The sequence below is a fragment of the Ailuropoda melanoleuca genome, chromosome 16 (assembly GCF_002007445.2).
Source record: "Ailuropoda melanoleuca isolate Jingjing chromosome 16, ASM200744v2, whole genome shotgun sequence".
NCBI classification, from domain to species: Eukaryota; Metazoa; Chordata; class Mammalia; order Carnivora; family Ursidae; genus Ailuropoda; species Ailuropoda melanoleuca.
Window position 1 is genome coordinate 13,828,167 of NC_048233.1, and position 15,204 is coordinate 13,843,370.

The 15,204-nt window shown below is 38.5% G+C and overlaps 1 protein-coding gene across 3 annotated transcripts; it reads right to left on the minus strand.

Moving 5' to 3' along the window:
• Positions 1-433: 433 nt before the first annotated feature.
• On the minus strand, positions 434-15,088 carry WBP11 (WW domain binding protein 11). 3 transcript variants are annotated; one of them, XM_034645117.1, is made up of 13 exons: positions 14,928-15,088; positions 14,163-14,314; positions 13,277-13,391; positions 12,774-12,805; positions 11,833-11,926; positions 8,983-9,179; positions 7,768-7,901; positions 7,351-7,550; positions 6,747-6,938; positions 4,458-4,559; positions 3,748-4,041; positions 2,567-2,749; positions 1,017-1,450 (listed from the first exon to the last, which is right to left on the minus strand). In XM_034645117.1, the coding sequence occupies exons 3-13, from the start codon at positions 13,338-13,340 to the stop codon at positions 1,017-1,019; spliced, it is 1,926 nt and encodes a 641-aa protein (XP_034501008.1). In that variant the 5' UTR covers positions 13,341-13,391; positions 14,163-14,314; positions 14,928-15,088. The 3 variants fall into 3 exon arrangements, with proteins under 3 accessions (XP_011234537.2, XP_034501008.1, XP_034501009.1); XM_011236235.3 differs by lacking the exon at positions 14,163-14,314 and having other exon boundaries at positions 434-1,450; XM_034645118.1 differs by lacking the exons at positions 14,163-14,314; positions 14,928-15,088 and adding an exon at positions 13,705-13,723.
• Positions 15,089-15,204: the final 116 nt, after the last annotated feature.

Genomic DNA, 15,204 nt, shown 5'->3' on the forward strand with positions numbered 1-15,204 from the left:
AATTAACAGTATTGAGCATTCTTCATTTTATATCTTTTAATAATAAAAGCTTATATAACTGACAAATACAATAAAGTGAAAGCAACCTTTTCTAGCTATTGCAATAATTTACACATGGTTTAAAAGAAGCTTTTCCCATCAATTAGTGTCAGCTCACAAACCTCTGGGAAAGTAAACAATCTTTGAGGAAAAGACTCATGTTCTATGCAATTAATAACCTTTCGATTTCTCCAAAGCCAATCGGACAATCCTGAAGGAAAATAATTCTCTTTATACCTCAAAATTTAAAACTTAGTTTTAACCATATTTTCAATAAGATTCTCACTGTGTACCAACAATAGTAGTTCCTTAAAACACAATTTTTAAATACTTGCTTCTTTTCTGCCCATAACACAGATACCATATTTATATATTATCAGTAACACAGAGGATATCTTGGTGTAGAACATTTATTTATTTATTCCACGAAACACTCAAAGTTTAGGTCAGTGGGAAATAATTTTAATCAAAGAATTGTACATTTTCTTCCCACATATCTTGCTTTGCATTAGGAAATGACACTGCGATCCATTTCACTAAAATATTACAAAATATTTACAAGAAATATTAAAATAACTCAAACACAAAAGGCAAGATGGGGTAAAATAAACTGTTTCTTCAGAAATCTCTACTCCAGTGGCCACTGCACACAAGAAGAGAATCAAAGCAAGTAACAAATACCCCCCGATCATAAGTTTCCAAAGAACTGGAGAAGGGGAACGAATGGGATGGAAATGGTGGTATGAAAGGGAATGGATGTTAGCAGCACTGCTTCAATAACCAATCTATTCTGAATGAAATAATTCTCTCTTATATGCAATAAATTCTGAACAAGGCTAAACTTTAGGATATTCCTTGAACTGAAATTTAAAAATACCCTGACAGAGAAAGTCGCTCTTTATACTAAGTTTAGTAAGAGCCTCTTTTCCCCACGAACCACTGATACAAACAGAAACCTGTGCTGGCATTAAAAGCTGTCACAGGAGCCCTTCCATCTCTTTCATGAAAGCCTCATAAACATCATCCTTAGTCTGCACCGACACAGGAACAGATGGACCAGATTTGGGAGCTGCTTTGGCAAGAGGCACAGCAGAATCATCCTCGGACTTTCTTTGGGGAGCAGCAGCGGCTCCTTTATTCTCCCGACGTACCCTCAACGCAGTGGGCACGAATCGAGTAATCTCTGCCTTGGGATTAGTGATCTGTGGCTTGGCACTGATGGTTGCTGTGGCCTTCTTCTCAATGGTGGCCGCACTTGTATCATCTGCCTTGGGTCGCTGAATCAAGTTGGGTGGAGCACTTAAAACCCCCGGGTTCGGCAAAGGAGCTGGTGGGAAAAGCCCAGGTGGGGCAGGTCCAAGTGGAGGCACCAAAGGTGGGCGCATCATGCCGGGACGAGGTGGAGGGATACCTAACCGAAGGAGAAAATGGGCAGATGAAGACTACAAGAATGCATTTTAACTATTATAAAGGACGTGAAAAACACAGGTTGACAATTTTTTTAAAAACTGGCAATTTACTGAAAATAAGCTGAAACCATGCTGCTTACTATCTGAAACTAAGGAATACATTTTGATAGTAAGGAACATTTTATTATGAAGTAATATTCACTCTCAGTCTGTACCCCTGTATTTAGGTTTTCTTCCTCTCTGAGTAATGTACTATTTTAAAATAGAAAGCTGACAACACCAACTGGTTTCAAGTATGATTTCAAATTTGTCCAATTTCAGATTTGACAGCCTAAGACCCTCTTCTAGCTGTGTAGTGCAGATGCTATCCAGGCCACGATTCAGGGTTTGATTCTCATGCATTATTTACTGATTTCCACACCATACCTCCCCTGAAAAAGGTAAACCAATGGGCCGGAAATGGAATTTTAACCATCAGAGGACGTGAATGTAACTTATCACAGTATGTTACCACCACTGGAAAAGAATTCATGTCCTCTGATGGTTCAGACATACTGTTGTCATTTACCCAGAATTGCAGATTTAATTTTCTTCAAATGACACTTTTAAGACCAAATATAAAATACCAAATTTCATTCAACTTAAGATACTGCTGCTTATACAGACTCATAATTATTCCAGGTACCACTGAGAGTCGAAGCTGGGGAATTTAAGAGGAGGCCTTCACATTAAACTGGGACAGTGTAATAAACCAGAAATACACCTACCACACGTAATGAGAGCACAAGGAAATCTGCCTTGTAATTTCAAACTTTAAGTCTGTACTCATAGTATATGGAACTATACGGAATGACTTCACAATCCCGCCCCACACCCCGCCCCGAACATCCTACTCAAATAGAGAATTTAATCCAAAGTGGTCTCTGCCTGGGGAAAGTCCCTCATATGACAGGCAGAATCCAGTGCAAATACCTTGTGGAAGAACTCAACTTCAACCTAGGCCAAAAGCAATTAAAAAACATTTTATGATTCCCCTTGATTTCAGGATACTGTAATGTGAAAATATGTCTTAGAGCAGATGAAATATATAAATTTTGTACTAGAAATCAAAGCTTCACCTGGAGGTGCAGGGGGAGGTAGCCTTGGTGGGGGTCCCCGAGGAGGAGGGCCAGGAGGGAGACCTGGAGGTGGACCTGGGGGAGGGCCAGGGGGTCGGCCTGGTGGTGGGCCTGGAGGCAAAAGTCGGGGTAAAGGCCCTCGGAGTCCTGGCATTCCAGGTGGTCTCAGGAATGGAGGAGCTCCTGAAAAGAGAAAAATGACAAATTAATGTAAGAGACATACATATGAAGTCGTAACTGTGGTATAAAGGTAACTCAAGTGTGGTCTGACTTAGCATTTTAACTTGAAATTAGGTAACTTCAAAAACTGATCAAAACATAGGTAGGAGAATTCATTCAACAAATGTCTGAGCACCAGAGATATGGAATTGGATTTGTTATGGATCATTTCTTTTTATTTGCCAGTACTGACAAAAAGCTTAACGCTTTTTTTTTTTTAATAGCACAGTTCTGCTGGGCTAAAAACTATACAAAGAGGAGAATAATTCTTAAATGGGTTCCAAAATAAGTTGAAAATGCAACATAAAGCAGGGTGCTTTAAGGATTCCCCCTGAAACACAGGAAGACATAGACGAAGATGACTGAAGATGACATAAGACAGATAATGTACTTTGCACCACCAGTAAGAAGAGAATGAACTCAAGTGAAGAAAACCGAACTGGATAACTATAGGAGGAAAGACTATAAAATCGTAAGTAGCCAAGAAGTTCAAATTTCAAATAAACTTCTCATTTTTATACGCCAAAGATTATATTAATACTGACCTCTTTTGTCTCTAAAGACTGACATCCAACAATTCTCAATCAAAGGATGCCTGTTAGTATTCACTGTGCCCCAGTCCCATTAGCTATCAATTTAAAATTGGGTCAACTTGTCATATTAAAAACAAACAGTACTAAAGAAACCCCAGTTTCATACTCCAGTTTCTGCCTGCTAACCTCAGAACTACAGAACCCTGAAAAGAGAAGAGCTTTGGAGAAGAATATGGCTGTCAGAAGTACTATGAATTGCAAACAGTGCTGTAGGAATAAAGACACTGCACTGATCCTTTATCTCTTAGTGACTTATACTAGGAGAAAACAAAGCACCAATACTAATGAAGTGTATTTTTGGAATGATTTCATCGCTCCAATGGCAGATAGACTTAGTTATTTATTCACAACGTATCAGTGCCTACTTACCCGGAGGTGGTCCAGGAGGAAGGCCTGTAGGTGGTCCAGGCGGCCTTAAGGGTGGAGCCGGTGGTGGTCCAAGAGGAGGCGGACCCGGCATGGGAGGTGCTTGGATCTGAGAAGGAGGAACTGACTGCGGGGGGGCCTGCTGCTGGGAAGAAGCTGCAGACGTGCCATCAGAAAGAGAGTCCTCTTTATGCTGTTTTTGTGACTGCTTTTCTGCTTCAGAATCATCAGAATCATCTTCGTCATCATCCTCTGAAAATTCCTCTACTTCTCGTCCCTCCTCAGGGATTTCCTGACCTAAAGGTAAACAGAGTTGATTCATTTTTTTACAGCCTGAAAAATAGTGATGCCTGAAGACACGTGCTCAATTAAGTGCTTCCTTAAAATTAACAACTAAATAGTCTTGTTCAATAAACTACTTGGATATGGAGGAATCAAGTAATATTCTACCCATCCGTGCTAGTGGAGCACAGTGACACAAGCCCTGGCTTTAGCACAAAATGGACCTGGATTTAAATGCCAGTTTAACCTCTTACTAGCTGGGTAACTTTGGGCAGCTTAGTCTCCAAATGTCTCCAAACCTTAAGTTTTGTAAAACAAGAATTTATTATTTACTTCAGGGTTGCTGAGATACTAAATGGGAAAATGTACATAAAGGAACTGGTAGGAGGAAATACCTAAAAGGTGACTTCACTACTCTTTCCCCGTCTTACCTGCCATTCGAAGCATCATGGCTTGAAGAGGAGTCAGCTCCTTCATGTTCTTCTTTTTCTTCCTTGATTTTCCAGGCATATCTGCGAATCTTACACTCAGACCTGAGAGGTGGGGGGAGAGAATGGGGTGGATCAGGAAGAACAAATTCAGCAAATGCTTACTATGTAATACTAGAAAGCACCAGACAGGATTGCTGCCCACTATTTCGCAGAAGTTAAGCGCTGAAGAGTCAGCCATATAAAAGTATAAGAAGTGCCAACTGGTGGTAAATATATGCTGTTGTGATTTAAAATCTATAAATTTCAAATATTTAAAGAATACTATTAACATCTTTATGCCAGTCAAATTGAACACCCAATTAACATAATAGACAATTCTCTAGAAGAATGTAAATTACAAAAATTGGCCATAGAAGTGATAAGACCAGAACATATAAAATTGAAATGGTAGTTAGAAATCTATTTTTAACCTGGCACAAATAATTTTGTAAGGAAGTTCAGCCAAACATTAAGTTACAGAAATTTCCTTTAAAAGGGCACAGGAAAGATGGAATGCAATCCAGAATTCATGAAACCAGCATAACCTTGATACCAAAACTAACCTACTATAAAATAAGCTGACTGTTGAACAACAGGGGTTTGAACTGAGTGGGTCCACTTACACATGGACTTTTTGTGATAAACACAGTACAGTACAGTGACTGTATTTTCCTTATGAATTCCCAACATCGTTTTCTTTTCCCTAGCTTACTTTATTTCAAGGATGTAGTATATAATACACGTAACATACAAAACGTGTGTTAATCGCCGCTTTATGTTAATGGTAAAACTTCTGGTCAACAATAGGCTATTAGTAGTTAAGTTTTGGGGGACTCAAAAGTTATGCATGGACTTTGGATTGGGCAGAAGGTCAGTGCTCCTAACCCCTGTGTTGTTCAAGGGCCAATTTTATAACCAAACTGAATCCAACAATGGTTTAAAAGAAAAACGTATCATAAACATGCAGTGCTGGTCCCAGAAATGCAAGATAAGGTTGAACATTAGAAACGCCATGAATATAATTCATTACAATAAACAAAGAAAAACCACAATAACACCCCAACAGATGCTTAAAAATATTTATAGTAAAAAAGACTAAAAGGGACCTTTTTAACCTGATAAATCAGGCTACTCACTAGATGCCATTAAACACCGGGCTAAATGGTGCAGTATTAGATAGTAGTCTTAGTTGGTAGACGTTTACAAAGTTCCATGTGGGTAGGGCTTTAGTTTGTTTACTTTTGTATTCTTTGTCTAGGAAAATTCCTTATAGTAAGAAGTCAATGTAAGTATTAGATAAAAGTCAGATCATAATTAGGAGAGCCACTTGCAGCAAATGCACAGTGATGTACACTGATGAGTATACAGAAGTAAAACAAGTTGGCAGAAAAGAGAAAGATGAGGCAAAGGATCACACAATGCCAGAGAAAAACGAAGCTGCTGTGGCTCGAAGGTCTTTCTGCTTTCTAGCACTAGCTTCCACGTAAGTCCTCTATAATTTTTCATCACCACCTCTAATCTCCCCTTTATTTATTTATTTTAATTTTTTTTCTTAAAGATTTTTTATCTATTTATTCGACAGAGATAAAGACAGCCAGCGAGAGAGGGAACACAAGCAGGGGGAGTGGGAGAGGAAGAAGCAGGCTCATAGCGGAGGAGCCTGATGGGGCTCGATCCCACAACGCCCGGATCACGCCCTGAGCCGAAGGCAGACGCTTAACCGCTGTGCCACCCAGGCACCCCTCTAGTCACCCCTTTAAGATAGCTTTTAGCTTTGCAACCGTGACTCTTAAGAAGTATCAGGACAAAGATTTGTCATCGTTACAAATATGAACAACAGTGGTATTACAAACACATGAATATGATGTTGTAGGTTACGAAAACAATTTACTTCTATTTAGGTGTACCTAAATTATAATTATGGTCTGGTTGATGTGAGACACATGAACACAGAAAATTTAAATGGCTTCAAATGTAAATGTTTAAGCAGACTTATCAAAAAACAATATGCATATGGCTTTCTCAATATGGTTATGTGGTTATTCTCCTTTCTTTCCTATCCAGACCCACACATGTCCACTGAGTACTATGTGTCCAGAACTTCTGAGATTTTTGATATAAAAATGGAAAGAGCTATGATCCTTCCTTTCAAGGTGCTCACAATTACTTTCACAGATGCATTAATAAATCAGGACCTTCAACTTGTGTGCTACTTATTTATCAAACCACAGAACGTTCATTTGCACATACCAGACTTTTTTTCTTCATTGTTGTCTCTCTCGTTATCATCACGATGCACAAATTCATCACCTTCACTTTCTCCGTCTGACCTGTCAGTCTCGCTGTCATCAGTACTGTCGTCATGCTTATCCTGATCCATGTCCTCAGGATACCCGTCATCTTCACTAGTGCTGGAAACATCATCATCATGACCCCGTTGAGCTGAAAAGGAAGAAGGGAACAGGAAACAAGTATTATGATTGGATCGTGCACTACATGGTATAACAAAGCACAGAAAATTGTGCTATTTAACTTAGAATAACTTCATTACGTAAAATGATTCTGTATATGATACGAGTTCTTCATACGGTCTGACAATATTTCCATTTGCTAACAGTTTTAAAATCTTTTCTAAAAAAGCCTAATTTAAAACACAATAAACATTTCTGTACTTCCTTACGTATGCTGCTTTTACTTGGGTAAATTCTATGATTTACCCATCTTGTTAGTATGTACATGTAATCCTCATTTATTTCCCAAGTTCTGAGGATGGTGAACCAGATGTTAAACAGGGCCAACAAAAAAAAAAGGACAGCGGAAAGGATGCAAGAGCTAAGGAACAGTCACTCCTTACCAAGTTCCGGGCTATATAACATGTCTTCATCCCGCCTACGAGGGGGAAGATCTAGGGCAAAGCCCACTTTACGGCCATACATTTGCAAGACTTGAGGAGGTGGTGGACCAGGGGGAGGACCAGGGGGTTTTCTGCCAGGGGGCAAACGTGGCACACCATGTCCAAGAAGAGGAAGGATAGAAACTGCCCGTGTTGGAGGTCTGTAAAGAAAATTCCACAGTAATCACATTCATAGTAATGAGATATTTATTTCCTCTTCTAAAATATTTTCAAGGGATTTCTTCCTGCACGTTTAATCAAGTGAGGTACCAATCACATTCACACTTGCCTTTTAACTCCCACTGCAATAATTTTGGCCTTGGACAGTTAAAAGGTACTTTTAATAAATGTTATTTAATTATGCTACCACTTCCTTACCCATAGGCTGAGGTCTTTTTAAGGATAGAGGGTGGCTGGGCACCAGGAAGTGGAATGTCCTGGATCAAGATGTTGGAAGGAGCATGCGGCATATCTGGCAAGGGAATACTCTCCACTTCCACATGCTGAGCATTCTGAAACAGAAAAATCTTTCCATAGTATCAGAGCAATACACAAGCTCACCATAAAAATTCAGTATCTGCTGTTTCATAATCTGGATTTGCTTTCCACCTAACATAAGTTATCAGGAAAAAAACAAGAATACCAGTGTTTGTCAACATTTCCAAAGTCTGTCAGTGAATGGAAAAAATCTCTATGGCCTCTAAAAGAAACAAAACTCAGCTGTTTCTCTTCCATTATTAACATCCTTTTGGGTTATGGTTTGAAATAGCTGCTGTTTATAGAAATCCAGCTGTTACAAGTATCTAGCACCAAAGCCACCCTACTAAATATTCTGGATGATAAACAGCACTTACCAATTAACTTAGAAATAGTATATATCCAGTGGTAGAGCCTGGGTTTCTAAATTACTCTTTGCTGAATTTCTGCCACATACTAGCTGTATGACTAATCAAGTTCCTTAGTTTCCTTATCTGTAAAATGGGACCTATACTACCTACTTTGCAAAAACGACACAATTTGTTTTTACATTTTTGAGAGAAAATTCACAATGCAATGTATAAATTCTGAGTTTTGACAAATGAGTATAGCTCACAACTTCTTCTCAATCAATCCCCAACACTATCCCAAAGCAACCACTGTGACAAATACTTCCATCTATAGATCAGTTTTGCCTGCCCTAGAATTTCATACAAATGGAATCCTAACTATCAAAGAAGTTCCACATGCTTTGAGATTTATCTGTTAATAATTTTTTTCTTAATCCCATGTTGTTTTGAATATCAGAAGAGCATTCCTTTCCATTGCTGAGTACATTCAATTTTATAAATATACTAGTTTGTTTATCCATTATCCTATTAATGGACATCTGGGCTATTTCCAGTTTTTGGCTATTACTGCGTTGGCAGATGGATTAATTTCTCTTGTATAAATACGTAGCATTAGATTTGCTGGCTCATGGGGTAGGAGTGGGTTTAGTTTGATAAGAAATTGCCAAGAGGAAGAAGTTCATCATGACCAGTTCTCCTGTTAACAATTTTAAGAGCAAATCTAAATACAACATTTTAGTTTATCTCGCTAAAGAAACTTGATTACCTTGACAGCGTCAAAATACTGGCTAAGTTGAGCCCTCTTCTGTTCATATTCTACTTCTAGCTTTCTCAATTCTTTGTAAATATCCGGATTCTCTTTTTCATAGAGTCGTAGGATACGTTCAAAGGTTTCACGCAGCTTTTTACGCTTGTCTTTCAGCACCTTCTCATTTAACTGCGGTTGCTGCACTGGGTTAAACTCTGAGAGAAAAGAGCAGATACTGAAATTCAACACAAAAAGTCACTTCATTTAGGTATCAGCTCTATCATTTAATAAAATTTCCTTATATGCTAAAACTTTCAAAAGGGATTTAGACCAGGTATACTCTTTTAAATTTTATTAAAAAGAAGCACAACAGGTATTTATTGAAACACCACTCTTTTAAGATAGCCATTAATTTTACTTTCTTTTCTAAGAAAGTCTAATGTCACCTAATTAATTGATTTTCATCATTGTAAAAATCAATCTTCATCCCTTTATGCTAACAACTTGCTGTCGTGAGGCTTCAGTCAGACAGGCCTAACTGTGTCATTTAATTCTGATATCTTAGGCACTTGACTTCTCTGACCTTTAGCTTCTTCACCTGGAAAATGGGGACATCAACTACTTCACAACAAAGATCTGATGACTAAATGTGATCACAAAATATCCAGTGATGTCTAGCTTACCACTTAATTATTTTTAGAACAAACTGGTGTTCTTTATCTAACTACCACACAATCCTTTCGCTTTCCATGTGTTTGACATGGGGCTTCATTTCAGGTCTTTCGCCCCAAAAGGGATTATTAGCACACGACTCTCAAGCTTGCCTGGTCAATTATACCTGCCTCCCTCCGTTTCCCTCACCAGTGACTGACTCAGAGATCAACTGGCACATGATCCAAACTGAAACCAGATCCTTCTCTGAGACTTTAAATGTGGATGTAAGAGTGAAGCTCTTACAAGAGGAAGAAAATAAACCTAAAGCTGTGACCTTGTTTCCCACTAATTCCACACCCATTTTCCACTTCCAATCCCAAGTTCATTAGCAATATGCTGAATGAGGCTAACAAGAGAGTAGACCAGGCAGATGAATAATAGTCTTAATAATGATACCTGTGTTTTCTAGGAGAGCTTCCCTCTGGGGTTTCCCAATTATGGGAGTCAATGTATGTACTTTTTCTGCCTAAACCAGTTTGTGAGTTTTATAAACTGCGTAAGGTTTATGAATTATAATTAGAGCCCGGATGAACAGTGCTCCCTTCTCCTTTTTTTTTTTTTTTTAACAGATAACAAGCTTAATTATCTTCTTCCCTAATTCCCTTTAACCTTGGTGATTTATTCAGAAGGTAGTCTTACACCACCCCACTATTCTTAGTGTGATTAATAAAAATGTTGAATGCCTGAGTTTTAATCCTAGCCTGCCACTTCCTAACAGCATGACCTGGAGGAAAGTATATAATCTCTGTGCCTAAGTTTCCTCACCCATAAAATAGGGGTAATACACCTACCTAAAAGTTGTAACATGTACAAAAAAACTGGTGCGTAGCAAGACAAGAGCTTAATAAACCTCCATTACTACTATTATCTCCTTTTAAAACCACATGAATCAATCTGAAGTCATTTACTAGGTCATTTAATGTCTTGACACCCTAGGGATAACAATTGCCCACAGTAATATATAAACCAGAGGCAACAAATGGGATCAGTTAGAGCTGAACTGGGAAAGATTTGGGATCATGCAATCTGACCCAGAACTCTTGCCCAGGCTAAGTGCATAAGCTGAGCTATATTACTTAAGAGAGGTTTTTTTTTTTTAAGATTTTATTTATTTGAGAGAGAGAGCGAGCGAGAGCAAGAGATCACAAACAGGGGGAGCAGCAGCAGGAGAGGGAGAAGCGGACTCCTCACTGAGCAGGAAGCCCAACATGGGGCTCGATCCCAGGACCCTGAGATCATGACCCGAGCTGAAGGCAGATGCTTAACCGACAAAGCCACCCAGGCGCCCCTAACAGAGCTTCTCATACTATAACCCCACATTACTGGATTTTTTGTTTAACCCATTTAACGTATCATTGAGATCCACCGTACCTCTTTCACTTATTATCTGATTTTTGGCAAACCACTTAAACTGAGTACCTTTTGTAAACAAAACTTGTCAAGATTTCATTATGCGAAAATAAATAAAAGGAAGCAGAAAAAAAAATTCCATGTTCTAATATTAAAAAATGGGTATTTGTGGGTTGTGATAAAATTTCCAGTGGAAGCATCATACAGACAATTCTCACGCAACATAGATGCAAGGAAAGATAACACATGCATTTATCTTGTGTGATTCCAGTTATGACAAAAGCAGTGATACTGAAGATACATATAAAGAAACTGAGTAAAACTATTCAAAGAAATGTGGAAAAAAGGAGAAATCCCAATATGATACACAGAATATTCTATAAAATTAGATTTTAAGTATTTCATGATTCTTCTACCACCTTACTTAGTGGGTCAAGTATTTCTGATGTTCTCACTGGAAAAAATGGGGAATTCATAAATTCATGGTAGCCTATTATTTAGATTTACATGGTAGCTGCCAACATTAAAAAAACAAAACAAAAAACTCCAGATTTCAGTCTCTCTCAGTAACCAGTTCAAGCTAAATAACGGCATTCATCTAACTCTAGAGGAGATCCCCAGCGTGCATTCTCTCCCCGCCACTCAATTTTTGTCTGACACTAAAACTAAACCCAAGTGCCAAATGTCATCCTGCTTTTCTGTTTCTCTTATGCCTGTGCTGCTTCATCACTACCTGCTTGCCTGCCTCTGTATCAGACTGCTAGCCCTGCTCTAAGATTTAGCCTTTTAAAATAAAATTCTTACCCATTTCATCCAATTTCTCCATGTCCCGGATAATCTGTTTGGGATCCTTCATCTTCAAAACTGCAGCTCGTACCATCATGCGCTGTTTTTTGTTCTTAGGAAAAAAAAGAGCACTGTATCAAGAAACTGAACATTCCTGAGTTTTTATTTCAATTCACATCAGGAATCTATTTAAACTGAAGCTGGACTTCTCCTTGGTTTCTGATCACTTGTTTCAACCACCATAACCAAAGCTATGTAATTTCTGGCTCTCAAAAAATGTTTCAACTTCAGACAAAAACATAAAACACTACTTAGTATGTGTACTTTCTTAGGCAAATGTTTCTTTTAATTTTGCGATATCTTTAGCAATTACTTAAAAAAATTAAGATCTTTTTTTAGGCTAAATTCTAAAATTATATATTGAAGAAAAGTTTTGCAGGATTTGATGCTAAACAATGAAACAGGAAAACCCAGTTAAAAACTATTAAAGATCTGCATTCTTTGAGTGTGTTAAAGAATGATACTAAAAAGTAAGTGCTGTCTTATTCTGGGAGAACACTTTGTCACAAACTCAACAGCTATATAATGAGGAAAATGAACACACAAATCATATTTAATTTAGAATCATATTAGAATCATATTTAATTCGGGAGTTTTTAACAAAGCAGTATGCTTTAATATAAAAAAAAATTCCTTTCAAAGATATTTATTTAACTCAGTGGGAAAGATAATCAAATATATAATATTACGATAACCATCATGAGCTTATCTGCAAAGTTATTCCAGTTCAGCTTCCAAGTATAGTATTTTTGCTTATTAAATTTTAATATTTGTTCTAAGAAGCATAAAGTATCTTTTCTGACAAATAATTGTAAATAGTGTTTTGAAATCCACTAATCCCAAATAATAAGATGTGCCAAACATCACTTATGACTAATAGGATGCTTCTGAAATCCTACCTTCTTTAATTCTCTCTTCCGGGCTTCTTTTCCTTTAAGAGAGAGGCAGAGAATATATAAAACTTTCAAATCTTGAATGCCAGCATTTTCTCCAATTTAATACAGGTAATAATTAATGTGGGAGGCTGTCCTATGCATTGCAGAATGTTAAGCAGCATCTAAGGCCTTACCCACTAGATGCCAATAGCAACCTTTTAGTATGCCAACCAATATCTTGAGAATTTTTTAAGCTTCTCAAAATTTATCTGTCCAAAATTTCAAACACAAAAAGGAAGTTTCAAGCCAATTCTCCTTTGCAAGTCAATCAAATTAAAAATATTAAAAAAAATCAAATTAATTTTTTTGCGTGTTTAAAGCTTTCATCACGTCCCCAAAACAACACTGGATAACTTTATACAACTGACTCCTAGCAATGCCGATTTTATATTTAAGACATAATAGATTCTCTAGTGTTTGCCATTTTTATCACTCCTCTTTATCATTCCACGCTAATGGACACTTACGGGCTTGGTCTGTAGGGTTCATAAATTTTCCACTCTTGGTGGATGATGTAGATCTCCGCCCCATGTTGACAACTTGTATGGTTTACTTGTTCATTAAAACAAAAAAACAAAAAACCTGCAAAGACAAACAAACAGCTTATTCTTCTTCTATTTACAAAATTTCTTCTTTTATATTATGAAATTTCTTTCTACCAATCTCTTGAAAAGTAGCATTCCTTTGATTATTAACTTTTTTTAATGGAGCATGGACTGACTCTGAAATTGAAAAAAAAAATCAGAAAATGCTTCAACAATTTAGGATAAACCATGAATATGAAAAGCCATTAGTCCTTTTCCTACACCCTCCCTTTGTTTACATGTAGGGTGAAAGAGGAATAAAAAGGGAATGGGGGTAATGATCTGGGTTCAACAACAAATGTCACCCTTGCCTCTCTCCATGGTTTTTCTTCGCATGTATTCTCAACATCTGTAAGATAGTAAAAACTCATTAATTTAAGCCTGTTTAATTCAAATTTAGTTCTAATTCACATGTAATTCTTGACTGTCAAGAGCTTAAAACATAACTGAAAGGGCAAATATTAAAAATGAAAGTATTACACGAAGGAGTGTACAAAAATGTCAAGACACATATTTTTCTACTAGTACCTACTTGACTCCTGATTTCTATTTTTTATGGTAACTGAAACGGATGACTGTGTGTTTTGCAAGTCACAATTTTTTATTAGTACTACTTCTCTCTCTTATTTCAATTGTTTAACTTTTTAATATTTACTCTTCCCAATAACGAAGTTGACAAATTTACCTCCTTTTGAAAGTAGACTTTTAAAAGGTGTGAAAGGGAAGAGCATGAGGTAAATTTTTCAGTAGCCCATACAATTAATGATACCTTCCCTCTTCCTTGAAGATTTCTGTCAGAAAAGTTCATTAGTTAATGCCTCTCTCAGCAAGTGTTCAAATGCCTTGATTTCTGCTACATGCTTCAGAGCTGTTCCAGGGGCAAACTAATTTATCCTGTCCAGGGTTTCCTTCTCAGAAAAACTGGAAGTGGGGGAGAAGGGAGGGCGAAACAAACAAAATTAGTATAAATACAGGCTCTCCTGTCTTTGACGGCCTGTTATCTTTTTTCCTATCCTCTCTCAATTCCCCTCGGGCTCCTGTTTTGACCCTCTACTCCCACAAATAAAGAACGGATTGGAATTACAGAGAATTTCTACAAAAGACAATGGAGCCTTAGTCTGCACAAACTATTTTTTGTCTAAAAGCAGAAACGACAGGGAAACCGGGCCACAGAACCGAAGACGCTGCAGTGGGACGGAGCCCAGATCCACCAAGAAAAGCAACAGCAGCAGCAACTGCCGAAACCATAGCGACGGTTGACCCGGACTCGAGGTACAAGACGTCCAATCTAAAGCAAGCGGTCTACGAGCACAGGCAGGAGGCGGCGCTAACCGACTCGGGCGAAGAGTTGCTTAACTGCTGGAAGCCGCACCGCCCCTGGCTCCAAGATCCCCCGGTCCGCGACCCGGGACACCCAAAACGCGAAGAGGAAGAACCGGGCAGAGGGGCCTGGCGTCCCCGAGGCAACCGCGCGGGCCCGGGGCAGGGCGGGAAAAGATGAAGAAACGGAGTGAAACCAATCCCGCACACTCACACTTCTGCTGGACTCCTGGCACTGCGAGAAGCGGGGAGGGGACGATTCTCGGCCTCTTTTACTCCGTAGGGGCCCTCACCTCGGTGTGCCGGTCAGGCACCCAGCCACCGCCATCTTGAAAGCTCGCGCCCCTCCGCCATCCTTACGTCACTTCCTATCCCTAGGGCCCAAGATCTTAGCGTTTCTCCTCCCTGGCACCATAGAGAGTAACCAAGAACTCCAGGACTAGAGTCGCTTCCGCTCCAAGTCAATACCGAATTGGTTGATTCCCTGCTAA

Coding starts and splice junctions, on each gene's coding strand:
- WBP11 (XM_011236235.3), bottom strand. CDS start 13,340: ATGGGGCGGAGATCTACATCATCCACCAAGAGTGGAAAATTTATGAAC. Junction 12,806..13,276: donor GAACCCTACAGACCAAGCCC/GTAAGTGTCCAT, acceptor TCTCTCTTAAAG/GAAAAGAAGCCCGGAAGAGA. Junction 7,551..7,767: donor AAAAAGACCTCAGCCTATGG/GTAAGGAAGTGG, acceptor TTTTCTTTACAG/ACCTCCAACACGGGCAGTTT.